Source organism: Osmia bicornis, chromosome 7 (assembly GCF_907164935.1).
Source record: "Osmia bicornis bicornis chromosome 7, iOsmBic2.1, whole genome shotgun sequence".
Classification (NCBI taxonomy): domain Eukaryota; kingdom Metazoa; phylum Arthropoda; class Insecta; order Hymenoptera; family Megachilidae; genus Osmia; species Osmia bicornis.
The window spans coordinates 975,401-1,003,175 of record NC_060222.1 but is presented as its reverse complement, the minus strand read 5'-3'; the positions used below and the strand labels follow the sequence as shown (position 1 = coordinate 1,003,175).

The 27,775-nt window shown below is 43.4% G+C and overlaps 1 protein-coding gene across 6 annotated transcripts in view; it reads left to right on the top strand.

Moving 5' to 3' along the window:
• Positions 1 to 26,833, top strand: part of LOC114874013 — a 48,666-nt gene extending 21,833 nt beyond the window's left edge. For 5 of the 6 annotated variants that reach the window (XM_029182888.2, XM_029182887.2, XM_029182884.2 and 2 more), the window contains exons 4-14: positions 14,242 to 14,391; positions 15,907 to 16,101; positions 16,703 to 16,788; positions 17,054 to 17,250; positions 17,315 to 17,432; positions 17,679 to 17,918; positions 19,306 to 19,463; positions 22,538 to 22,653; positions 22,726 to 22,936; positions 23,616 to 24,107; positions 24,472 to 26,833. In XM_029182888.2, the coding sequence (XP_029038721.1) occupies positions 14,242 to 14,391; positions 15,907 to 16,101; positions 16,703 to 16,788; positions 17,054 to 17,250; positions 17,315 to 17,432; positions 17,679 to 17,918; positions 19,306 to 19,463; positions 22,538 to 22,653; positions 22,726 to 22,936; positions 23,616 to 24,107; positions 24,472 to 26,566 (4,058 nt within the window). In that variant the 3' untranslated portion in view covers positions 26,567 to 26,833. Of the gene's footprint in view, positions 1 to 5,319; positions 5,404 to 14,241; positions 14,392 to 15,906; positions 16,102 to 16,702; positions 16,789 to 17,053; positions 17,251 to 17,314; positions 17,433 to 17,678; positions 17,919 to 19,305; positions 19,464 to 22,537; positions 22,654 to 22,725; positions 22,937 to 23,615; positions 24,108 to 24,471 lie in introns of those variants that run through there. The other variant, XM_029182890.2, reaches the window with a different exon arrangement.
• Positions 26,834 to 27,775: the final 942 nt, after the last annotated feature.

The following is a 27,775-nucleotide window of genomic DNA, read 5'->3' as shown; positions in this document are numbered from 1 at the left end:
TGTCGTTTCAAATGGACCGAAATGAAATCGTGCTTCGTGTGTGGTCGGGGGTTGTTGCCCCCCACCGATCGATGATAATTTTCGAGGCATTCGATCCCTTTCCTTTTCGAAGGAAACATTTTTCTCTTCTTGTCAGTGTAACGGGCCGAATAATGGTTTGCCCCGGCTGCCACGATACCGTCAACTTCTCATGACGTCAATCTTTTTCCATATGGCCGAGTCTGGCGAAATATACACGCAGCTTCGCTGGCTTTTCTTCAATCAGCCGAGCCCCGGTAATATCCCCGAAGCGTTTGCAAGTAACGTGTTATTTCGAGCGTGATGTTTCATACGTCTATACGTCTATGTGTATCCGTATGCTTGATGCACATTAACATGGAATTAATTTTAGGAAGCGGACGCCTAGCCATGTATATTTTCACGCTTTACCCGCCAGTGATTCTCAAACGACTTGTTTCGTATTTTCGAAGGTGTCGACGTCGATTCAGAACGATCGATCGCCTTCAATTAAACAGGGTAATCGATTTTACGTCTGGGATAAGTCAGGTTGAAATAGACTTCGAAAAATACAGTCACCCCACAGTTCCAGCAAGATTAGACCTTTACGTTTAATTTCAAATAAGCTTTGAACGTTTCCGTCTTGCAGAACATTTGTAACAGTGCTGACAGGTGGTAACCGAGTTCTCGGAACTTACAACGCTTTGTCAGCCAAAGTTTCGTCATTGACATTTCGCCAGTCACTAAACGCTAATTTCTCACAGACGTTTTTCAATACGCTCGTTGCAATTCCAGCAATGCAATTTTTCATTTTATCCGAACCGTGCTCAGGATAATTTCCGCTTCGCGAAGGAAACGTAACAATTCGACGGCTTAATCTCACGGGCACACTGGATTGTCTAAACTGAACGCTTTATCTGGAAACGTTGCCTTCTAAAAATTCTCTCGTCGCTCGTACGTTTCAGTTTCTTTTTCCAAGCGGTGTCCAGTGAAAAATAGAGAGCGGTAAATCATGATCGGAAATAAAACGCGAACGTGGATGATCGCCGGTGTAAAAATTTCACGCTCGAAGACACGTCTTGTTTCGAATCGGAGCAGCAGCCACCAACACGTGGCAAAAACTATGCAATGTGTCGAAATAAAAGAGCGAGGAACAAAAAATGCAAGGCAAAAATGAAGAAGAAAGAAAGCTCGTCACGGTTCCATACCAGATTTCACGATCCATGCCGTATTCTTTAAGTCCCGGTCGAAAAATGAAAAATTGGGTCGTCACCCTTGTAGTTGCTGACGTCATCGTTTCTTGAACTCTGGCATAGGTAGCTTGATTCTGACATTTTCGAGCGAACACGCTTCTCTACTACGGATACATCTGTGCACCCAGACTCGACGAAATTAAATGCATCACTTCAGATAATAATCATTTTGAAATTATTCCACGTTGAAAATTCGCTGGTTCTGAATTTCTTTCCTTTCTGCAATTTCTGCTTTACTGTTCTTCAATACTTTGTCGTAAAATTTCTGTTCTTTGCCAAAAAGATAGTAACTGAAGTGTAGATCAAGAGAATTGAATCCGATACCACAAATATTCTATTTTTTCTTTAGTATAGGGTTGAAAGTTCTTCGACTCAAAACAATTTAGTTGCTCTCGTTTGAATGATAACATGATATTTCCCGCTGGATACGTAGATACGAGTATTCGAACGTGAAATAGAGCGTAGGGAAGCTGCAAAATTATAGGGCATTACTGCGAACCGATCGCATTAAGAATTTTTATTCGAACGTACTCGGATTCCAGCAATTACGATCGGCTATTCGCCGATCGAAACTCGTGAAATATTACGCGAACGAGATCAATGGACGAAAAACGTCGCGATATATCAGGCAAAGTATGCTGAAGTGGTCGAACGATTCGCGAATCGATTTCGTATTTCATTCGGCCATTACGCAGCACGGCGGATGAACATTTTACTCGACGACGATTGTTGTTCACGTTAATGAAGGAGATCGTTTTTCTTCTCCATTTTTATTTTCTTCTTCCAGAAAATTCACCGCCGGCATTGTATATATATTTCCTTGGGAAATGAGACAAAAAGTCCGTCAATCTCTGGTGAAAGAATCGTTCAGTTTTCCATGCAATATCGAAGAGATACATTTTCTCATTCCTTCTCGATGGTTTTTCTTTCTTTTAGCATCGCAATTGACAAACGAAAAATTGTAATTTTTTACTTTTAATCTCACAAATGTATATGAAAATACAATGCCCCGATAATGGCTTGTGATGACGCTGACAGCACTCGAGAAGGAATGCTGAAAAATAAAACAATTTACATACTTGGAAAATCGATTTACTCCGACTACGTGAAAGGTGGAACTCGCAGGTGGCATTAATTTCACGAATGCAATCGACGCGTAAAATGCATCTAACGACGCCGATGCAACGACTCGCGAGGCTGACAAATCCGAGGGAAGGAGAGCAAAAAGGAAACGGCGTGGAACGGAGCGATGCAAGCTCGCAAAGTAAATAACGTGAAAGCTCATTAATGGCACGATCCATCGAAATGTCATTATACTCGTCGCGGATCGTTTCAGTTTACTCGAGAACGCGAACGTGTGCACGCACGTGAGAACGATTGTCCACGCCACTCGAGCTCGATGCAACTCCGCGCCTCGCCGTCACGCTACGCGCTGATTATCCGAAGCGTTTGATTAATTGCTCCGTTAATTGATTCGCGGTGGCTCGACGATGCGCAATAACCGACGGACGATGAAACGACGCGTGAAAGACCGGACGCGATCGTCCTCAACCTACCGGGACGATCTACGAATCGTTAATTATTAGTCGAATTCGAAGACAACTAATGACGATCAACGAGTTAATTAGCAAATCAATTCTACCCGAGAAACATATCATTCTCTGACTCGGAATAAGCCCTTTTCGTAGGGTCACGAGACAACGATACAACATGTGCACGAGTTTCATGGCAAACAGGGGTTCGAACAAGTACAAGGGTCCCATGATGAGCGGTACTCACCCTTCGCTCTAAGCCGGATCGTTCGTCCGTGGTTTTTCGACACCGGATACGCGGAGAGCAGGAAGTAGGACGCAATGTCCGACCGTGGCAAATAGTCCGGCAAATTACAGCAGCGATGACCGTCGAGCATGGGGCAGCAAAGTGTGACTATGCTCGTAGCTCGTAGTTTACACTGTAGGTCGGCTCCATAATCTCGTACCGTGGAACCGTGCGAATTCGTGCGGCGCGTTTAACACGAAGGGAATCGATCTGGTGAGGGTAAAACTAAATTGGGGATGAGGATGCGAGGGGTTAAAAGGAGATTCATATAGGACATTACACGGGTTGGAAATAGGTTGCGAAAATATTGAAAGTAAGAGAAGGAAGCATAACGCGAGAGACGCGACACGATTGGCAGATCGAAGCGATGGTCAGAGGAGGTTGAGCCGGCAATTTCGAGCGTGCAAGCATGTAGCCGTGTTCCGGGTTGTTTGTATTCGTGGCGGTTGCATTGCCTGAAGCGTCGTTTTCCGAAATTACGAGCCGATACCGTAACAATCGGTTGAGCGATGCACCACCGCGTCACGTCAATCGCTATATATTTTCTGCTAATCGATCGCCGCCACTTCCGGCCAAATAGATCACGCGACTAGACGCGATCGTCGGCCAACCACGGGAATAACAACCGATGAATTCGTCGCGGTTTTTCAGAGGCGAAATTTAACGACCTCTCGATTGTCGATCGAATATCGGTCAGGTTGGATCGGTTAATGGAGCGACCTCTTCTCTTCCTCCGTGAATAATTAACGCTTCTTCGGGAATCGGTTAATTCCTACGCGACCGACGGGATTAAACTTGGAGAGCGATGGAATTAGCGTCGAGCGGTCCGATGAGATCAGTCCAAAGCCGTTCGCTCGTTATTGAATCCTCTTCTTGTTCTTCTCATTAGATTTTTCTCTCGTCTTTTTTTCTTTTCCTTCGTGTCCTTCGGAACGCGAAAATTCTTGCCGTTCACAACGCGTCGTACTCCGCCAGAGAAAATTACTGGTATGATGAATCGAGTAAAGTTTTCGTTGAATTTTTATGAAGGTATCATTTTTTAGACAGCACAGTTTGGATAAGAAACTTTATACCGGGTAGTGGTGATTCGTAGCGGCTATGCAGTTGAGATAATTAATAGGGGTTGGCAATCGTTTTTTGTTAAAAGTGTCCACCTTAATTTGCCACTTGGTTTGAAATTATGATAACAGTACGCTCATAAAGAAAGATTAAATGAAATCTCGACTCGTTGTAATATCACGAACGAACGATAATTAATGTTTAAATTAATTTATGCTCAGCGAATTGAAATTTTAGTTTTAAAGACTTCTTTCAGTAGTGTATTTAAACATTCCAACTGTTTTCGCTCTGTACGCAGATGTTATTCAGAGAAAATTGAAATTCAGAATTTGATGAGCACGCAAACCTATGCTAAATGGAAACTCGTGGAGGCAAGCGAGTGCGTATGCGGACTCGTACGCTTTCTCGCAAAGACGCAAACGAAACGAAACAGAATGAAGAAAAAAAATTTCATTTTTGTAACACGGCATTCGTAGAGAGACTGGCTCGGTACAAAACAACGGTTTAAACCGTACACACCTTTCGCCGTGCGGCAGCTTTCAAACTCTCAGCAACTGCAAACACGTTTAGCAAGTTTGGATGAAAAGAAGAATTTCATTACCGTCAGACTGTTGAACAATTTTGTTTAAATAAATAAATAAGAACGAGTTTGTTTGGAACCACCTTTTGCCATCCGTTTACATCGTACCCAATGTAAATTTTAACTGTATCAACATATGAAATTGCAAAACGATGTCGCAACCTTTTCTGAAAGCAGCGTACAAGCGACATCAACGAGTTACAATGCATCATGTCCGGTAGGTTGGTCGCGAAGCAGAAAGAGATTCGGTCTGGCACGAAACTGGCAGGAATTTCCAACGGTGGCGTTGGTATTCTCCGAAAGTCGCGGTCACCTAGCCGTTTACGACAGGGCTTTTTCTCTAGGACGCGGCAGAAAAGCTTTTAAGCTCCGCTTTAAAAAGGACAGTCCGGTTATCGTGGCCGCGCGTAAATATATCCAGACACGGGGCAAAACCTCCGCCGCCGCCTTCTGCCACCGCAATATCGGATAACTCCAGCCGCGGTTTGCGAGAGCAGCTCCGCTTCATGCATTTAAACGGGCAACCTAAAAACGTTATTACGCTTAATAATGCCCTCTCGTTATTAGGTTTGCCCTGAGCTCCGATTGGTTCGACGCGATGTCCTGCCCGTTTCAGCGACTCTAGGGCAATTGGGGGAACCAATGAGGTAGTTGAGCTCTAATCAACGATCATTTATTGCGGAATGGAAATAACTGGTATGCTTATCGAGAGGCAATTATAATTGTGTCGTTTGAAGGAGTCCAAGTATGAGATGAACAGTGAACGTGTGAACTTAATTTTAAGGATCTAAAAACATGTAGCTCGGCTTGAATTGGTTTTTAATATTTCACAGGTTATTACTTTGACTGAATGAATAATTTTAACTAGTCATTTTGCAAATGAAAGTTGTTAAATTAAATTCAATACTACTTTCCTGCTGAAATTTGTTTCCTCAGGTAACAAGCAACTGGGTTATTAAAATTCATAAAGCGTTCTAACATCGAACTATAAACCACCCACGTTCTATAGTTTCACTTTGATGAGTAAAGTTTGATAGCGAACCTTCAATTTTCAATAAATTACAAGAATTGGCCAAATCAAATATTTTTTTAATTGATGAAATGAAAATTATTGATTCGGTTTTTTTTAATCACGTATTGTTGCACGTTTCTGGTATTCGTTATCACGAGTAATTAACAGCAGTTCATATTCGAAATTAAACATTGAAAATGTAATATTATTTAAAACGATACTCCATTGTATGCTTCACACCTCTGTTCAACATCTCCATTCTTCTTTTTCCTTTTCATTTATCGCGTATTCCGGCGTCGATAAAACGCAAATAAACTGAAATTGCGGCGAACGCATTAATCCACGACTCTGGGAAATTATATGTCCGCAGAGCTGATGCCACGCTGGAGAACATAATTGCTAATAATTTATCGCGAGCAATTAAACTCGCGTTGCCCGGAATTCGTTGATATTTACAACTGCTGCCTCGCTGTTTGTTAACGTCTCCTAATTTTCTTTTCTTTTTGAGGATGACGATGATCAAATCGTTAAAAATAATCCAAGGATAATTCGTTCATTCGTTTTAGAACGATATTTCCGTGGAAATACCACGTTACATATCAAACACGTACCACTTTCGTGTTTGTATATTTTTTCGAAAGCTTTGACAGGCACATTTCAAAAATAAAAGCACGTCTATCCACATTAACACGTCCTTTTTATAAAATTGATCTTTCTCGATGCTTCGAAAACGTTTTTCGACATCCTGAAAGCTAGTTGTAAATAAATAAATCAGGGTAGAAACTGTAAAATGAATTTCATCCTGGGTTTGCTTTGGGTTCAAAGAACTTCCTGAAACATCATCAGAATGAAAACACGAATTGCAACCTTTCCTTTTTTCTCTCTATCAAACGAATGTGGTACTCTACAACTTTTTATTCGGATATATGTACATTTATAAAGTTTGCAACTCTACGAGAGGTTAAATAAAAATTCAAACCTCGTTTCGTTTTAAAAAAGATTTAATAAGACGAAGTTTAAGATGATGACTGCTTTAATTATAAAGGTAGATATTCAATTTTCCCTTAGAAAGTTCATTGTTTCCTGACGTCCTTTGTTACGATGCTTTTGCAGATAAAATTACCAAGTCAATAAACCCTAGAAACGACATAAACTTGCGAACAAAGAAAATTAATTAATTTTCATAATGAAAATTTCAATATCAGCGAGAAATGACGTTTAAATTCTAAATTAAATCTTTGCCGTGCCAATCTTTCAGGAAGTCTAACTTGGAATCGACAAGTTATAAATAAGATAAGAAAAATCCTTCATCCAGGAATATTGCAATCACCTTCCACCCCCTTGCATTGTTCCAGAAATATTGATACAAAAAACAACGACCGCCTCATTATGCTGTTCTCATTATCTTCGGACTAGACGTTAATTGTCCACAATTTTCTTTTTCCATTTTTCTGCCCGCCCAAATTTATCTTCGAACGCGTTTTAAATTGATTTGTTGGTTTCCAGAAAAAAAGGATCACATTGTTCTTTTATTATTGAGACCTTCGAGGGTGAGGAAAATTGCAAGCATAAAGTTATTCAAATAGCAAAAGGATATACATTTCAGCACCTTGATCCTATTTCTTCCAGCTTCTAGAATCTGCTGGAGAAATCCGAAAATCCTGAAGAAACCCGTATACTTCGTCGAAGCTTTCACGGTTCCTGGTTCGAAGCTTCTTCTCTGCGAGCTTGCAAAGCGTCGCCCTACAACAATGTTGTCTCACACCAGTATCGCGGATCCAAGTGGTGTGAAGAATCGCGTATCTTCAAAGCGGCTGAGGAAGGATCGTTGGAAAAGTGTGTATAGAGATGACGGATTCTCGTGTCCGGCTCGCGAGTTTATCACCGGGGCCCTCTGATAAACGGATCTGTTCATGGAGGACGTCACATGCGAGAGGGTGATCGTTGCGAGACGCCCTATCTACTCGAGACGCTTCGCGTAATACATCGGAATACGTGTAGCTCGAATTGAATAGCGTCGTCCAGGATAATGGAAGGCTTTGCCGGACCATGTATCTACACCGCAGTGTTCCTATCGAGCATTCGGATCTCTCACGGTTCTGTCTCCTTGTTGGCAAGCCGGAAGATAAAGAAGCTGCACAAGAACCAGGCCAGGACAAGACACTGGATAAAGCTTTCCTCTACTCTGTTTCTTTCACCTTGCAAATCTGCACGGAGCATCTGTTGTATTTGCTCAACGAGAACCAAAGTGAAACACCCGTTATAATCGAATTGCTTTGACGACGAAACGAATGCGTCGGTCAACTAGAGGATTTCGCGGTCCATTGAGAAAACGTCTTGCTCGAATCGAACTGCACACGGGCTTCGAGAATCGGTAGTTACCCGAAGGTGCTCACGGTTCTGCATAAAAGATGCATACCATTTGGCCGGCCGGCTCGCATGCAAAGTCGAATGACGACGGATTTCCAGCGGCTCCAAAGTGAATGGTCGAGAAGCCTTCAAAGGAGCCATAATTCTTTGAGATGAAAATGCGGAGACGAATGTAATATGACGTTGCGTCCGCACAAGCCGTCTGTGCATCTTTTTCAAGGAAGAGAGAGAGAGAGAGAGAGAGGCAAAAAGAAAACGGCAACGGGAAAATTCCTTTTTACTTTCTACTCGGCTCGGCCTGCATCGTGAAAGATGTAACCTTATTATACCGTACGGACGGTCTTTTGCAATTGAAACAGGCCGTTTGTACTTTTGCAGTGCATTTGAGATGCTCAGGGAGGATTTTTAGGTCATTCGTTTGCTAGAATGATCCTTGGATTATTCCGTGGGACAGCGTGTGTGCGTGGATCGAAATTGCGTCGGTTCGATTCGAGTTTTCTCGTTTAAATTCTGAATTTTCCTTTCGCGTGAAATTGTACAACGCGACGGGGCAAGGAATGGAAATAGTTCATTTACATACGAAAAACAGGGAAACCCTGGGTGGCAGCATTATTGATTGGAAGGATAGATGTGGGTGTTGAACCCTGAGAGGTATTGTTGAAAAGAAATGCAAAAGAAAATGCAATCGCTAGCTACCAGAATAAATTGAGTTTCAATGTTGTACGATACAAATGGTACCGTTACAATTGAAGTGGTATGTTTGGAATACCATAGAAATGTAAAATGACTGCATTATATAATCTTGAAAAGTGCTAACTCGTGTGCACACGTTTCATTATCGAACGTATCTAAAATGCAATATACACGCGTTTAGGGTTTTATCTTAATTTCCACGAGCCTTTGTAGCCGAAGCACCTTAGTAGAATAGAGTTTCGGCGTTGAACTGTTAGCGTCGTGAAAGCATGCTCGATTAACGTTTCACCGTTACGGCCCTGAACTTGCTAGTAGCAGGCAACGAACCGCGAGAGTTTCCAGCGCCGGGGGTGATTGCCATGGGGGGGGGGGGGGGAAACGCGGGGCTTCCACGTGCCTCTGTTACGGCGTTTTCCAGCAACCGTTCAGCAGTTTCGCTTCTTTCGGATTTTCGTGCCACGACCGTCTCATAAAAAGCGGACGACACGACTTCGCACTTTGCCTGTGCGAAACGATACCGAGACGGGGAGAACTCGCGAAAGCGACTTCTGTCTAGAAAAATGTAAACCCCAGTAAATTCATCTCGGCACGCGTGCGTCGCGATGCTCGTAAATTGAATCCGCTCTCGAATAAGCTTAAGTCCGTAATATATGATTGACTTTTGCTACTTGCGCGCCGCGCCAGTAGTACGAGTCAATGATACCAGCGGCAAGAGAACGTTTAATCGATTCGGAATCAACTTACCGTGGAATTTCTTGCTTGCATGCAAACACGGTGATCCTGAATCCATTTACGAGCAAGGTAACCAAAGTACGGACGCAAAAAAGCCAATCCCCGTAGAACGAAATCGGTTTTAATGGGAGAAAAACGTTCTCGAAGAACGAAGCAACGTTAATCCGCGTGTTACAATTACCATTTATCGCCCTGTGGATACACCTGGGTTTCACGGCTACACTGTAATTAAGTAATTTAATTCTCTTGCATATTTCACGTACAAACGAACGAAGAGTGGATGGACTAGCTGATAAAATACTTGCATGAAAATAACCGAGCGTAGCCAAAAGCTCTGCCGTCCCATGGGCGCGAAGTTAATCCATTAACTGTGGCAAGTACAGAATAATAAGGTATCGCGTGATGTCCAAATTTTCTGTTTGTCATGCAAATGAAGGATCGATCACGTAAAAACAAGCCTTCGCGTTATGTAATTTTCCAGCATTTCCTGCTTGTAATTACGTGCCCCTTCATTGGCAGTTTCAACAGCGGCTAGAAAAGGTGCCAGGAGATCTAAGCATTACTTGGACAGAAGTTGCTTGAGCAGAGTATGGATTGTAGAAACGGAATAGAGAACGAAATGGCATGTATAACGGCTTTCGCATTATCGTTTAACCCTCGACCCCTTTGGAGCTCCTCGTCGGGGCTGCTCGAGTGAAAAAGTGGTTTCATGCTCGAAGAAATGTTTGCTCGTAGAATTCCAACTCGCATTACGACCCTTACCGCGAGCCAAATGAACTTTGGTTTCAGCGGTGTAACGCGTCGAAAACAACCCTCGAGTCTGCGTTACCACCCCTTTCATTACTACAAACCTCCTCTATTTTTTCTCAACACCACTGTCATAATCGTTTCAGTTTTATTTTTATTTTATGTGTGCAAAAGTGTTTACCTGTCTAATCACCACTTAACGTAATCATAATTTCCAAGCCCTGTGAATCGATTTCTCACAATGTTTATGGAATTCCAACAGTGGAAAGGGCAATGGTGCTGCAGTTTCTTGTTTTAGCCTTTCCGATAAACGTTCTCAAGCGAGCGCTGCGAGCATCGTATCATTCTCGCGTGAAATCAATTTCAGAGCACCAATAAGGGATGTCTCTTAAAATTCGCGGAAATACGATATGTGCCGACATCTGTTCGAGGGTGGTGCAACCCTTGTTGAGGAAAGTTTCGTGGCTCGGCCACAAGGTGGCGGATGCTTGCACGTTTTCCACCCACCACCCCTGTCCAAGGGAGACGGCAAGTCGCGTGCAACGACCTTATTGTTTCCGTCGGGACAGGATAGCAACGTTGTCGTCGATGTCGTCGATGTCGTCGACCCCGGACTCACCAGTGTCCTCGCGTGTTTCGAAACGGCCTGCAATTACAGGCTGCTAATTAAACGCGAATTCGTGCAAATTTCAAAGTCGTTCGTGGTCACCCACGACCGAATTGCGAGTACATTAACGATTGAATGGTACACGAGCAGCGTCATAAATATTTATTTCACGCTAGTCAGCGGGGGTTCATAAAAATGACAAAATGGTAAAAACCGAGCGCCAACCCTCTCCCACCATAAGGGTGCGGTTCGCTCGTAAATCGAAGGTTGATTTGTTTTACGCAGAAACGCTTGGCGACTCTGTCGATTCCCGCTCGTGAATTATTCCCCTTGCTTCAGGGATCGTAAGTTACACAAGCGGAAACATTCAACGACACCGAACGAAACGAGCACCGTGAACACCGCTGTTGTTACGATCACCAGAATGGAACTTTTAATTTTACGAGCCACGCGCCTTTTACTTTGCCCGCCTGTCCTCGATTCAGAGTTATTGTTTTCGCGAGCGTTCAACACTTGCAGCTCGCTTCGCTTATTGCCTTCTTGTTTCCTGGACATGGCACGATACTTGTCGATGGTATTTTAATTATTTTTTAATTTAATCGGAGATTTTATTTCGTACATTATAAGTCACGAATGAAATCTATTACGATTCATAAACACAAAGTGCGAGGAAAGAGGAAAAAGAATTCAATTTCACCAAACATTCATCTCACTGATCGAATTATACATTGAAATGGTTCGACGCTTTCCCTCTGAAAGCTGAAACGCTGTAACGTTATAGAACTTCAAGGGAGCCGGTGGAAACGAGATTTAAAGGTAAAATATGTTCGGTACACAGTGTCCGGTTTGCTCGATATCGTTTCGAGGCGCAGCAAAGTGTAGCAGGTGATATCTTTTTACAGCAACACGGACCGGCCATGTTGGTTCTTTTATTAGGATATAGATTCGCGTCAATTGATTTATAGCGGATGCGCTTCGATCTACGCTGGGATGCACCATCGTGCACAAACTACGCTTCCAAGATGAAAATATCCCCAGGCATGATTCGCCATACGTCAATTTCGCGCGGACATCGATCCACCTTTTAATTTTCATGGAAATTTCGCGCTGACCTCCGTCTATTCCTCTTCGTGATACGTTTTTCTCTCGCTTTTTTCTATTTTCATTCGAAAAAGGGATATAGATGCTTTTTGCGATAGATAAATAAGTTAACGCGTTGATCAACAGAGTAAAACCAACCGTAACTAATAAAACAGACTATAATGCGGATTATTACGGGTGGCGAGGGTTAATTAACGGAGGGGGGTGAGATCGTAGGCCAGGCCTCTTTTTAAGCCAGGCTATTTCAGAGGGAAACACGATAGAAAATAGGTCGATACGATCTTGTGGAAGCGGCTACATGGTGCATTTATTATTGGCCGAGTACCTTCCGTATGATCGCATCGACCTATATTTCTCATTGCGTTTTTACCGTCGCGAAATGGTTGCGATGAAAATGCATCCCGAGTGGTCGAGAAATCAACCCTGCACTTATCTTGGAGTAGCGTTAATGCACCTTGTACAATTTTAAAGCTATTTAAGCTTACAATCTTTTATTTTCTAGAGTACCCAAAGACGTAATAACTTGCAAGTCGTGGACTCTCGTTTGGGTAAAATATCAGAGGGTTGTGAATACAAAGAGTACGTCCTGAAATATATGAACGCTTCTGTCATTTACTTAATACCATGCAAATACCAACTATAAAATTCATGATCTAGTGCAGAAATTCTCTGAGTAGTAAATTTTGCTGGTAAAAAAGGTAACAGAGGACGAGGCTCACCCCTTTCGGCAACAGTTTATTGAATTCATAGAATGACAAAGGCCATTTCGCGTAATGAAAGCGAACCGTTACGAGGAAGGAGCTCATAAACGAGCTGTACCATCTCTTCCCGGCAAATGATTCAATTTGACCCGTTAGAGGGTGCAATATTTCCCTGGTAGTCCATAAACCCGTTAACGCGTCGTCAACGAGGCTGATCATCCTCCCTCTTCCGTCCATTATTCCTTTCCTGTTTCCTTGTAGTATTTGTTCATTATCCTCGAGGACGTATTAGCGTATCAAATCCAGTGTAAGATATTAAAGGAAGTTAATTGGTGGAAGGAGGGGGGCGGGATTAGTAATGCGCCCTTTCCCTTTCTCTCATTTTATAGGGGTTGAGATAACAACGTATTCTCGAAATCACCCCATCAATTCTCTTCCCTTTAGGAAAGAAAAATAAGGGATTCGAGGTGATGAGTTCCAGCGGGATAACTGTTCCACTGGAAATTACTTAAATAGTTACCAACCCTTGATTTCGAGAAAACACTCACCACTTAAAAGGGTTCTAACTCAAACGAAAGCCCTGAAATGAAGTGTACAGTAAAAACCACTTCCATTAATACCTTCTTTAAACGAATTTGCTACGTATCTTTCGATTCAAGTTAAAAGAAGAAAGAATAAAAATACGAAATCGTGTAAAACAGATTTGGTGGCAATAAATTTGCAGAGCTATGGAGAGCTATGGTGACAAAGTCGGTTGGTTCTAGTCTAATTTGTGGATTGTTCTCTAAAAAGAAACTACGTCGTCTATAGGACAGGAAGAGAAGAATTTATAGATACCCTAATACCGAAAACTCACAGCGAATAGTTGGCGAACGAGGGATGGTCGGCGTGGCAGGGGGATGATAAATTTCAGAACTGACCTGACTTCACGTGTACGTCGCCTCCCATAGGCAAACTTCGCTGATAATTTTTCGTTTGATGTAAATCAAAAACTCCTACTGGAATACTACCATCGAGGTGTGAACATATCCGACTGGAAATAATAATTTACATATACGATGAAAATATTTTAAAATATTTCGTTTATAGGATTATTTCACCCCGTGTAGAATTTGAACGGCAAACATTCCTTTGATTCCGTAACAATAAATGAACATTTAATTATTTCAATGAAACTGGATTATATAGAAATCAATGATTTAATTCAATTCTGCAGCAAGTAAATTTGCTGCGGCACGAGTTTAATTATCCAATCAGCATTTCATCTACGGCTAACGAGGAAAAATTTCTTCCACCGTTTATTCATCGTTCGTACAATTTTGAACGACTTCATGGAATGCTATCAATTATAATTAGTACAGCATTCTGTATTCATCTGATGCTGTTTCAATTATCAAACGCTTGCATTCGGATTTTAAAGTCTGCCCCGCGAAACATTGAATTAATCTGCACAAAATTCGTCGTTGCTCGCACAAAAAGCATTACAAATAAAGCAACAAGTATTTTTAAACACGTATTATGAAAGAGGATTAAAAACTGCAATAATTGTAAAAATGCTTTCATCCTTTCAGGTCAGAAAACTCTGCGAAAATACCCCGTGATGGTATTTATTCATGGGGAGAGCTTTGAATGGAACAGCGGCAACCCCTATGACGGTACTATATTGGTAGCTTACGGTAACGTGGTCTTCGTCACTATCAACTTCCGCTTGGGTATCCTCGGTAAGTAGATTCAGACGTGTGGTCAGGTATACCGCGGTGGTACGTTTCGTTTGCAAAACCTCCAAAGAAAATCCTTTTCCGCTTTCAAACTATTTTTAATTCTAGAAAAGAATCTATAAAGGTAGAAGCAGCGGAGGAATATCAAAGGGATTATAATCGTTCCGGATCTGAAATATCTTGGGAAAGGTGGAACAGGGCTTGCGCTGACGTCTCGATACGAATTTATGAAATCTTGCCGAACGTCAGCGACAGCAGCGTTGCATGAAATCAGGAATTCTGCTTCATTAACGTTCTCGCTTCGCTGAGCCATCGGTTTTTGATCTTCGACTAGCTTCTTTTTACTCCTCCCTTGCAGCTGCCTATCGATCCGTCATCGTGCATCGCTACGAGCCACTGTCGTTTCAACATCTTTTACAGTCTGCTCGTATAAATAACTCGACCGGAGCTCTTTGCTTTTACAGTTGAACTTCAGAACCTTTCGAGAAATTCTTATCGCCTTGGGTACGACCGAAGCTCGCGTAAATTCATGACCGAATGGAAGCTCCGACAGTTATTGCAAAACTCGATGAGATTAGTATTTGTAGAGTAATTTTCTTACGAGCATTTCCTCCAATTTTCCATTCGCGCGAAGGTCTTGATGTTCGCGGTTGAAACGTACGGTCCGGCATTTATCGTTCGACGGAAAAAGCGTAATTCATTAGTACGCGGCAAGAAGTCAGCACGACGAGGGTGACCGTAAAATTTCGTCGGACGGGCAGGACTCGCGTATAACGCGGGAAAAGAAAAGTTCTTTTCCCAGTGAGAAAAAAAGGCTGGCGGTCGAGACAAAGGCGGCCTTTTTGCCCCCGAAACTTCCATCGATCCCCGCCATTCTCCCCTGGCCTGCTCTATTTTTTTCCACCTCCCATTCCCCTCGTAGCTCGCCGCTTTTGTAGCACCATTGCAGCGGGTACTCGTAACGACGAGCTTCCGCCTATCTTTTCCCTTGAAATGATAACGCGGCCTCCGCGCGCGATGCAAATGGACGGACGTCGGTGCGCGAGCTGCGCCGCTACATCCGACAAGTGGGGTGCTTTAAGAGGAACTGCTCGTCGAAAGAAAAAAGGAAGAAGAAGAAAAATATGGGCAAGGGAAAGAAAGAAGAAACGGCCACGAAACCATAATCATAAATTAGGTTAAAGTGCTAGGAAGGCGCTTAGTTAACTTCACCCTCCAACTCGGCTCCGTACACCGGTACAGCTTGCAAGCCAGCAGTCCGAGAGCGGATAACTTCAGTCCTTTGCAAAACAAGAGAGGAGAAATATGGCTGGGCAACGAGGATCGTAGGAATAAAAAAATAAAAATACAGCAGGGGCCTGTTTTACGTTTTTTACCTTGCCTTTTGGTGCAACGAGATCGGATCGTAAAACGAAACACGGTTCTTACCGCTTCAATGGGGATAATAATGAATAATAATAAGAGGGTTTACGGTTTCCATTTAGTCGGAGGGTAAAATTACATTGCTTTTTGATGCAGGTTTCTTAAGGCCAGGCACCAGAGACGACGCCGCCAGCAATTTCGGACTTCTCGATCAAATAGCTGCACTTCTTTGGCTCCGAGAGAACATCGCCGAGTTTGGGGGAGATCCGAACAGTATTACATTGGTCGGACACGGCACCGGTGCCATTTTTGCCAACCTGCTGCTTATCAGCCCCGTGGCTAATAAGAAAGGTAATGGTTATTGCTGGGTCGCATGTTTCCCACCGTTGCGATACCTGAATGCTAAAAGGACATTTCTAAGCGAGCATGTAACCTCCGGTTTCGTGAAACGGATACCAACTTTGTACTCGAGTTTCGATTTCAGAAAGAGCAAGCTTAGAATATTGTTTAACTAATCGGGAAGGTGAATTTTCCAGGGGATATTGAAGCGAGCGAAATAAGTAGTATAGGTCAAGCGCGGTCAGACGGGTCGTTCGAAATCGACAATCACAGTCGGGCAACGTGAAACCTCAGCATTCCTGAATCTCAGGGATGACGTACACATAATTGAAGGATTCGTACCTTCTCTTGGGAGGCCATGATAAAGGAAAGAATAACCATTGTGAAGAAAAGATAGAAAGAAGGGGGAACGACTGTCATTTTTCACCTGTGCCACGGACCAAAGAGAACTTTTCTCGTCCGGCGGCAGGCACAATGCTCGGTGTCCGGTCAATAATTATATTGGCCAATGAAAAATAACCGGCCTTAATATTTTACCAGGCCGGGCAGCCGCTTGTCCAGCCCTGCCAGACGTAGGTTTATTAATCGTTCTTTCTTCGTCTCCTTTGTGCAGGTCTCTTTAAGCGGGCTATACTAATGTCTGGATCTGCGCTCAGCGCTGATGCTATTGGAAAGGCACCTCTACAAATTACGAAACAGGTAATACATTTCGTTGGCGACGATCGTTTTCGAAATTACGGAACGGCGGCTATAAAAAAAGAGTGTCCACCGATCGATACATAGTCGATAGAGCAACATACAAGAGCGACGGGACAAAAACGAGCAGAGAGGAAACGTCGCGGTCGCGATTCGAGCCGGACCGGAAGAAATATCGTTTCTCGTCACCGGGACGAACAGCTACGATCGCGCGAGGCGTGGAGAACGTTCATTGCCCTGGTGAGAAATGGCTCGAATCATTTTTCAGGTGGCTCACGCTCTAAACTGTCCCACCACGACCGACAGCGATCTGGCGCTTTGTTTGCGTGCACAGGATGTGAACACACTACTGAACGTGAAGATCCACAAGCCGAACTATGTGCCAGCGTTCGCGCCGTTGATCGATAACGCGGTCATTCCGGACAAGCCTCTGAATTTAATGAAAAATCCTCAGCTGTTTGGCAGGTACGCTTCTGACGCGGTGAACCGGTGTCATTGACGTTGAATTATTTCTTTTCTCTTGTATCAGATTCGATTTGATGTACGGGGTCACGGAATCGGAGAAGTTTCACGTTCTACCCCCGGTGGCTTTGTTGCACGGTATGCTGGACGGACAGAGGGATGAAGTTCTGAGGGAACACGCCAAGGTAATGGTCGGAGATGATCTACCCTTATTATTAATTGCAATACTTTCGTCGTTCGATGAATTTTATGTTTTCGCTCTTTCAAGCATAAGAAGTTGATTTACTGGAAAAGAAACGATCAGCTTAGCAAAGTGTTAAAAAGAAATGATAGTTTGAAGGGGAAGCATTCGTGCGTGCATCGATATTGAATTCAGCAGGATTCACAGAACGTTCGGGTAATAAAGTGGTGCGATATTTCTTTGCTGGCAGGCAACGCACGAGTTGGAAGCCGAATTAATTCTGTCAAAGATTCTGGAACAATACGGCGATTTCTCGGCCGGCTTTACGAACGAGTACGCTTTGAAGAATCGGGATCTCGTCCTGGAGGCGATCTCCGATAGCGGCACCGTGGCACCATTAATAATGACCGCGAATTTACATTCACGGGCGAACCCGAAGAGTTACATGTACGTTTTCTCGCATCCGAAGGCGATGCAGGACTACTCCGGCGTAAGTACGTTTCCGTTTACACGTTTCTTCACTGTACATCAATTTGCATAAAAATGCACTGGCTCAGGGCTGCGAGCTCTTTCTGGGACAATCGTAACAAATGAACTTTGCATAGCTTCGCGTACACCTTTCTCGCTTTACAATTTCCTCGCCGAGTCTCGGGTGTAATTTACCTTTAACCATTGTTTTATACATCTCGTATCATCGATACTTTGCAATCGCATACTTTTCAAGTGCAATACTTTTTATTTTCATTCATAAAGTTACTTATGAAAAGAAGGGACAGAAAGTAAGAAAGCGTTCCAAGCGTGGTAAGCAAAATGTTCGTGATTCGAATCCAGATCTCTTATGTACCGCGAAACTATTCTAACCCTTAGCAAACTCATGATCTTGCGCAACGCTGCTCCTTACTTCCCAACATTAAATCCGCGTCTCCGTCTCAAAGAAATCCACGATAATACAGTATCGCAGCACGCAGTGCAGTCTCCGTTGTGACCCGACGATTTCATCCGGGTCAAGGATCCGGAAGCTGGGTAGAAATATTAAGGTAGCGCATAAATCGCGACCGAGCTCCTCCCGTCCGTCGTGGAAACTGGAGCACGTACGATTAGACGGTGTACTTTGCATTTTATTCATTTTCTCAGAGCCGGATTCCTTAGCCGTCGTAGCAGGGAGCATGACCTACTGGCTATTCATTGTATTGGTGCTCGGGCGAGAGAAAAATCCCGGCTACGAACCCATTTGGAGCCAAGCCAACTATTTTTATCGTCGCTGCGTGCCGGCCTGTTACGCTGGCCACGGCTACACTGACTGGCGGTGTCGTTAAACCGAATGTAACAGCGTTCCTGGTTTTCAACTCGGGCTCACAGGGGTTGCACCACTGTTAGATATGAAATTTACGAACGCCGGGGCAGTAGACGTTGTTCCACCGGCTATGGAACGCGAGATCGTTTAACCCCTATCACGGCCATTCGCTATAGTCGCGCTCTGAAAACCCTACGATCGCCGACAAATTGAGAGATTTGTTTCAACGATTAAGACACGCCGGCGAACCGAAACTTTTCAGTTTTAGTTTCAGCAGCGAAGCATTTATTCCTAGATAACTTACTAATTTATACCTATCATTTACCAAAAAAAGAAAAAGAGCAAAAACGTGTCCATCGAACGTATCGATTGTCCAGAAACAAATTGGCCAATGGGTACAGTTACTTACGATCACGTAGTAGTTAGAGAGGAGGAAGTTAATAACAATGGCCGCGGTTCCCCGGAGAGGAGCACTCTTGACCGTTCTTCTGGTTGGTGAAATTTCGGCGACCAGGGCCGCGGGAAAGTTTGTTTCGATGGGAAAGTATGTATATATCATCGAGTGGCCTCGTTATGCTTGCAGCAACAACGCCAGCGCACGGTTCACGGCGAGGAGCTGCCCTATGTGCTGGGGGTGCCTCTTGACGGGAGTAAATACGACTTGCGTCGCAGATACAACATCGGCGAAACTCTCTTCTCCGAGGCTATGATGAACTGGTGGTGCAGTTTCGCTTACGTGGGGTGAGTTTTGTTTGCCTTCTACACGCACACTTTTCTACGTTCTCCACGAACAAGGGGTACTGCTTTTATTTTTCATTTTTTCAATTGAAAATGTACAAACTTTCGTACCGACCAGATAAAATTAAGGGGAACACGATAAAATTCGTCGAACGAAGAAAAGATTGATAGTCAGCTTTTATTAGAACGCTTACGATTTTTTGCGTTTAGACACCGGTTGGATAAATTGAATGAATTGGATCGTAAAAAGATTACGAACAGCCCCACTTTACGTAAAAGCTCCTGCATCTTCTAATATATTTTTACGTATCAAATAAACGGTTTTATCGATTCGAACGTTTTCGCGCTTCGTCGCATTTTGTTTCCCTATATTTCGTATATTCCGCGATAACAATGAAATGGAAGCGGAAATAAAGTTACGGCCATGCGTTTGACGTAACAGCTTTATTTTTCAAGCGTCCCCTATAACTCGCGTGTAATCAGAACGCCTTTCCGTTCAACGTGCTACAACGTTTAATCCCGTTTAATAAGCTAGAGGGGCGACGTGTGCGCATTGTAAATAACAGAACTAATTGAACGGGGGTCGCGACCACTCCATGTAACTTGCGTTTTAATTATTGCGTCCCATTTAACGCGCTCGCTTTAGTCATCGGAATTTATGCACAAAAGATTGAAATCCTTGTCTGAAAGGGAATAAAACAACAGAACTTCAGCTACTCCTTGCTCAAACTCGCGTACCCTCTTTCAACTTTCACTACCACCCTCGTACATCAAGTACACTCACAGTTGAGTACAAATGTGAGGGGTGAAAAAAGGAAAAGAAATGCAACTCTTAGTTTATTAATTGTGAGGTTTAATGAAAATTCAAGCAACCAGATATTGGAAAACCTGGCGTTCGTTTGTGATATTTTTTTTTTTTTTATTGTCATTTTACGATAAAAGCTGACGAGGCTTTATAGAAAATTCGCTGAAATAATCGATAGAATGTTCGAAACACGAGTGCAGAAACAATTTCGCGGTTGTACAAGTGCCACATGGGAAATGTCCCGCCCCTCTGAAAATTCATTATCAACCGACCGATGGAAAATAGACTGACGCGCTTTCAAACATGATCTTCAATTATCCACCCTCTGAATATTTATACTTTTTATCGTCGTTTGCCGGCGCATCCTCTAACGCGCGCTGCATAATTACATTTTCGAAAAGAGATCGGTCTGACTCAGCTTGCGTAGTACCTGTTTTCGCGAAAATTAATGGAAAGTTCGTGTTTCATAAACGAAACATCATACTCGTAGCTCTTTTTCTCGTGAAAACGCTTTTTTAACTAGTAAAAGAAGGTGGAAAATTTGTCGAGAAATATTCGTTTCAAGATGTCACATTTTAGTAGAGGAATAAATGTAAATGAAATTTTACCTTAAAATGTCTAATTCGTCATGTTTGTTCAACGATAAATATTAAAAAAACAGTGACAGAAAATTTCTACCAATTTGCAATAAAATTCACTTTCGAAGGAAAGATTTTTCACGTAGTTTGTTTTTGAAAATAAAGTATCGCCATAGGAAACGACGCCCGTTTGAAATAAAGTACGACTACGATCCAGTTTCGTTCACGAGTTGCCCGCCAGCAATTTGACGCTCGTTATTCTCGGCATGCGGTATCAATGAATTAACGGTCCGATACGTCGACCATTTTAATTTTCTCGGTACAACCGGATTACCTATATATACAAATTGCTCGCAAATTTCATTTCCAACGAAAAGAGGGACGGGGTAGTTGGTTGGGTTCCCCAGGTCTGGGCCAATCGATTCGCTTGTTTTATCTTCGGCAGCACGAAAATTCTCTCGTATTTCATCCGGCGCTCGCTCACGAGTCAGAAGATAATTTCGAAAACGAACTTCACCTCCGATATCTCGTGTAAGTCACGTTTTTTGCATATCTCATCGATTTCGGATTCATTTTTTGCACCGTGCTGTTTTCTATGGACGATCATTTTCTATCGATTATTATTACTCTATTCGCGAATAGAAAATTCTAAAAATCTTGAAACGTGTTAACAGATTTCTAGCCTGTTAAGTTCCTTTGGTCTGAGATAAGTGGAGGAACATAGGGTTCTTGTACTCTTCCGCTGGCAAGCGTCTTCTAGCTGATGCTTCAGCTCACACAAGCTCGGGACTCGAGGTTTTTTCTCAGAAACGAATGCATATGCATCGCGACACGTTGTTGGATCACGAGGAACTGGGTCGATCCAATTAAGCGAAACAAAGCTGTTTAATGCACGTGGCGACGAAAGGAGAGACCGACGTGTGTACCGCACACCTCGTGACACCGGCTGATCGATATCGCGCGTGTCACTCTGTCCTCCTCATAAGAATACATCAGCCCTGGTTACAGCGATGCAACCGGCTGCATAAACGGAGGGCGTGGCGCGTCGCTATGCAACTTCGCGACCGGAAACACGCTGCCCCTGTCCTTAGAAACATGTCGCTAATGAATGAAATGAAAGGTGGCATTCTGTTTGAAGTGGTTACTTCAGAGAATGGTGAAACGGAAATTGTATAATCAGGTTGATAAAAGGTATTAAAACGGTGAAATATTATTTATAATTTGCATCAACTAAATGCGCTAACAGAAGAAATGTCATTTGCAAACTGAACAGCATCGTCGGCAAAGCCGTATTAAACTTTCAATAATACAATGCTATGGCACATGTCGTATAATTGTTTGATTTATTAAAATTCGTAGCTCGAACAAATAATTACGAGGTGTACATTCAGGTAGACGCGTCGTTTTCTGTTCAATTCCGTATTTGAATTAAACGCAACATCTGTATTTGCAGCAGCCCGATACTACTAATTAAAGCAATTAAAAGCTATGCAGAGACCGGCGCGGCAGCGTGAATTAAATTCAATTTCAAATTTCAATATAATTTCGTCTCTCCGCAACACTTCAAATTTCGGTCACCGATGTTTCCTGCAATTTGCAAGAATGCTTGCTATGCCGTTTACAGGCGTGTTTCTGTGAAGTGTATCAGTCTAAAATAAAGCATCGACGGAATGCACCTTTTGTTTTTTAATTAGGAACCCAAACATCGCGAAACGGTACCCTTACCTGACGGACGGGTTGAAGGAATGGAGTCAGTACGAGATCGAATGGCCCGAATACGACCCGCACAATCAGACCTATTTAAATCTTAGTAAGTCTAAGAAATCTTTGATCCTTTCCCTGGAATTTTGGAACCCTTTAAATGATTGTTCTATTGTCACAGCCATACCACCGAAAACAGGTTCGCACTACCGTTTGGAAGAGATGCAATTCTGGAACGAGCACCTGCCGAACATGCTTCGTCATCCGAGCAAAGACATTCTGCTGCCGATTCGACCGAAAGGGCCACGACCACAGATTCTCGACATTGCGGACGGAATTGGAAAATACGCGAACACAAGCGCCAACAGGAACTACGAAATTCATGGTATCAGGTTCGTAAGGTGTTTCAAGAATAGATACTGAATCAAGAAGAAGAATGTTGCTTGGAAGAACTTTATCTCCAAATAAACAGAGAAACTAAAAAATATTTTAACGAGAACAAATTAATTTAATCGCAGTTATATTAAATGCACCTTGTTTTGTATAATTCCAATTTTTATACGCAAAATGCTTGATGTCGACGGTTGCGTTAATTAAAAAATTAAAAATACTCATTTCTGCGCGCCTTTATGTCGGTACGTGCCAGCATTGTTTTTCACTTTGCACTGAATATTTAATGAAACGTCACTTGCACCCCATTGCATTCAACCCCTTCCTACCTACGTTTAAGCTGTCCGTATCGTGTCGGCTGAATGGAATTTATTCAACTCCAGCACGATAAAATGAAAGATTCGCGTTATCTGAAGTCTACCAATCAGGCTGGTGCACGTGAACGTTTGATAAAAAAGAAAATAATGAGTCCAACGTGGATAGGGTCAGCGCTCGCTGACTAATTAAATTTATAAAATATCACAGAGAAATTTTGCAATTTAATTTATCTGTTTTAACTAAAACTTCCCATTTTCCGGCAATTATCCACCCAGGATTTTCTTTCATCGCGATTCAAAGCCGCATCAAAATTGTAACAGTATCCATTTCCCTTTCCCAACGCTTACCCATTCTGTTTTCCAGGTACCCAGGAAACGATCGTCATTCAACAATGCCCACAGACACAGAGGAGCGATCAACAAGCCCAGACCCAAGAATCACGTCTCAAATAGAGAATGAAAACATTCCTCAGCCCAGTATACCAAAGAGTTCATCGGTGATCACTATGCTGACCGGTTTCGGTGTGATATTTTTATTGATCAACTTCACCGCGTTCCTCTATCTCTACTGCAAGAAGCAGGATGCTAAGACGAAAGGAGCTGGCCTGAAGAGACGGGTCAGCCAGAAGGAGGATCCGAAACGAGCGAAATCGGACAAATACGAGAACCACTATGGCGAGTTGGGTTACAAGAGCGACAGCAAGCCGGACCTGAACGATGTGATAAAGAACGACAAAGCGTACGACAACAACTCGAACTTTGGCAGACGTTCTAAACTGTCCAGACAGAATTCTGGCTCGACGATAGACACTCACATCAAGGTTAGGGAGTGGATACAGCAGGAGATCGTTCACAGGTTAGTAAAGATCCCGTTTCCTAGCACGAACTCTGACGTCAAGCGTTGCTCGATTGCTCGATTGCTCGATCACGAACGAACTCGACCGTGCAATCAGTCCCTGTAATCTAATTAGCGGTTTCACTTAAAGACTCGTCGTCGCTTTGAGAACGCGCGCTGATTCATCGAAATCGACCGGTCCTCGTCCCAGCTGTTTTCACCCTATGATTCTGGTTCGACAAAATTTACTTAACCAAAAGTTTCCTTCGTCAAAGAGGATCGAACTGCTAGTAGAAAGTTGAGAACTCGATGATATCTAGGTTTAAGTGAATTGCAAACTTCAGTGAATCAGAAACGAATGCATGTTCTTTTGTTGTTTATAAAGGTGTTCGCCCAGGTTTTTGAGGAAGACTCGAGAAACCCTGCAGAAGGAGCATCAGGACAAGTTGACGAAGCAACAAGAGGAGGAGAAGAAGAGGATAGAGGAAGAATTGTTGAAGGAGAGAAAGGAGGAGCCGATTTACGACGAGAATCCCGCACTGATCGTGCGTCCTGGCAAAAAGTCAAAGTTGCCGAAGGTGTCTGTGGCCATCGACGCCACACCCGCGACCAGAACCGAATCGATTCTAAATCAAGTGCCTATCGAGTTGGCAAAAGGTGTCGAATCGTCCAACGAGACATTTGACAAGAGTATCGACTATCCTTTGGTCGATCAGCTGCAGATCGCTCCTCAGGTGGTCGTTATAGAGCACCATCACTCGAGAAGCGACCCGTTGCCCATGGAGAACGTGTTGAAGAGCGTGAAACCGAACTTCTCTACTCCCAGGATATACGAGTCCGATTCCGGAAGCGCTAGCAGCCTGTACGCAAAGATTAACCCAAAACTGAAGTCTCGATTGCCTCGACCAGAGCTCGGAATCAATCCCGAAGAATCTGTCGTTAATCAAACCGAGGATATCTATATGAACATGGGACCAAAACTGACCACGTTCGGCGTGAACAATCCTCCTCCCGTTTGCGACATAAACGTAACCTGCAGAGAACCCATCGTTCAGAGGGATTGCGTCAGTCCCGAGGAGGCTCTGAGGACTATCAAACGCAGGAACTATCCAAAGGTTCTTCCGGATATCGAGAAAAGACGGTCGCTACCAGCACCCAATAGCTTGTTCGTACCCAAACAACATGCCAATTCGTTGAAGGACTACAGAAGCGGGCTGCATTCGTCCCCATCGTCCCATCAACCACCCCAGCCACCCCCGAGGATGTTCGGTCCATCGAAGAGCTTGGACTTCGCGGAGGAGAACGAGAATCAATACGAAACTGAACCAATTACCACTAACCTTCACGTCGGACCTCTGGTCAAGAAACAGGATTATTCCGGGAAGAACAACTCCGATCCGAGTATCATCGATTCTCTGGACGAAAGGATCGATAGAGGGGCTAGGGCGCAGGCCGGTGGCAGCGTGGACACGATCTACTCGAACCCCATGTGTCCTGTCCACGGGATGGGTCAACCGATTTCCCAGAGCGTGGACAAGAACTTGGGAAAGCCTGCTCCTCTACTCGAGTCCGGAATCGGTAATCCCAACTGGTACAAGTCGTCTCCGGGTGGAAACGAGACTTCTATATCGACAGCGTCGTCCGAGCCACGGATCATTGGTAGAGAAGTGGATAGGCAGCTTCAGTTCGGTGGCTCTAACTGGGATACCAGGGTCCCTGCGATGGAACCAAGGATCGTAATCACGCCTAGAGTAGGCAATCTCTTAGGACAAGCGAATCAGAACTTGAGTCAGAACGTGGTGAACCTGGCGAATGCACCTTCCAACGACAGAGTGGATCAGGAATCCAAGATTAGTGCCTTACCTGACTTAACTACGAATACAGGCAACAAGTCTAACACCAATTCAATGGAGCAATTACAGTCGGACTTGCCACTCGCCTCTCTAGACGTCAGGGTACCTAACATGAATGCAGAAAGGAAAGAACCACGAATAATAATCACGCCGAGGGACACCAAAGGACCATCGTCGAATCTGAAGCAACCCAAGATCATCATCAAACCAACATCCAGTCTGCAAAGGAGCAGAGATCACAGGAACATACCTAAAGTGTCGGCCATTCCTCCGCCAGAAGTTCAGAGCTGTCAAAGCATCGACAGAGACAAGTTGGCCGAGCAAAGAGAGAAGCCTCCGTTGAAAGAGAAGCCGAAGATTACGAGGATCCCCTCGTTCTCCAGGCGCAAAGATGAGCTCTCGAGCGGAATCGAGGGGCCATCCGCAGCTACCTACCCGGAGAAGGCTGAAATCGTGCAGAGGGTGGAAGCGGTGACCAGTAAAGTGGCGAATGTAACTGGCGACGGAAAGTCGAGCATTCCGACGTTGCTGAGAAAAGAGGCCGAGAAGTCTTCTAGCACTGACTCGTCCAACAACGGCAACTCCAACACCGGGACGATCAAGAAGAAACCGGTGAACAAGAATTGACCCAAACAACTTAACTTTGCTCCTTAATTTGTCTGTACCTTGAAATTCCAAGGACTATTAGACATGATGCCAGCTGATTGGGCTTTCAATGAACAGTATGTGCCTTCACATCGTGTAAATATAATTTTTGATAATTCTATTTGTAGCAATTAAGATAGCTCATTTCCAATTTCAATGGAAATGCTAATTTTGATATTTCATTTTCACCGAGCCTCTGTATATTAAGGAAGCTATTTGTATACTTTTCATTCATCAATTATTATATTATTTAAGACTGTACTCAAACATACATTAGGTAGTAAAAGCACATTTCTACCATTTACTCCCCGTTTTTATCACTTTGACAGACTGAATTCTGAATCGTACCTTCTTAAAATGTCATTTCATTTTTTACGTTTATCCGTGGAGCTTGTAAGCGGAGTTGATAAATAAACGATTTTTATATTATTTCTTCCGCAGAGAAGCAAGAGCCGAAGAGTGTTTCGAATAAAGTGTCGCGGCTAGTCTTCGGTTATCATTTTTCAGTAGGCGGCTGGCGCGCCATTTATCTTGCAACTTTACCTTTATCCGAGGGGAACTTTATTATTAAGTAAAACAAAGTCTATAAGTCATAGCGTAGCTGGTGGTGGAGTTGTCTGAAGAGAGAGGAGGTGGTGAAAACGGCCAGCGACTTCACCACTTTTCGTTCTTACACCATTCGTTCTCGAATCGAATTGATTCTCCAAGTTCGCAATCGGGTAATGCGATTTCCCTGCCGACTGATAAAGAAAACTTCATTTTCTCCGGTGTCTTGTCCAGCCTTTCCCATGATTACGTGCCTGATCCACTCTGTCTGTCCACAATTGAAAGGTGGAATTGTCTCTGTGTAGAGTGTACCAGAACGGGGTTCGCTTTTTATCGGAGGATTAAATGAAAATTCGTCGAGATCCAATGAATATTGTACAGAAAATTTCACCAACGATTTAGTACCGTTACGTTTTTTGGTCAGAAAATATCTTTTTTTACAGGAATGTTCACGAAACACCATAGAAAACATTTGTATAGCCGACAGGAGGTACACAGTTTTTCTCGACGAACGTTCGATTCCAGCGTTACGGCGGTGAAGTGTAATCGATGAATATTGTTTGCTGGTATTAATACCATTGCAACTAATACCTCGTTTTTATTTCACTTTTTGCTCCAATACGTTTACAGGATCGCGTTTTGTTA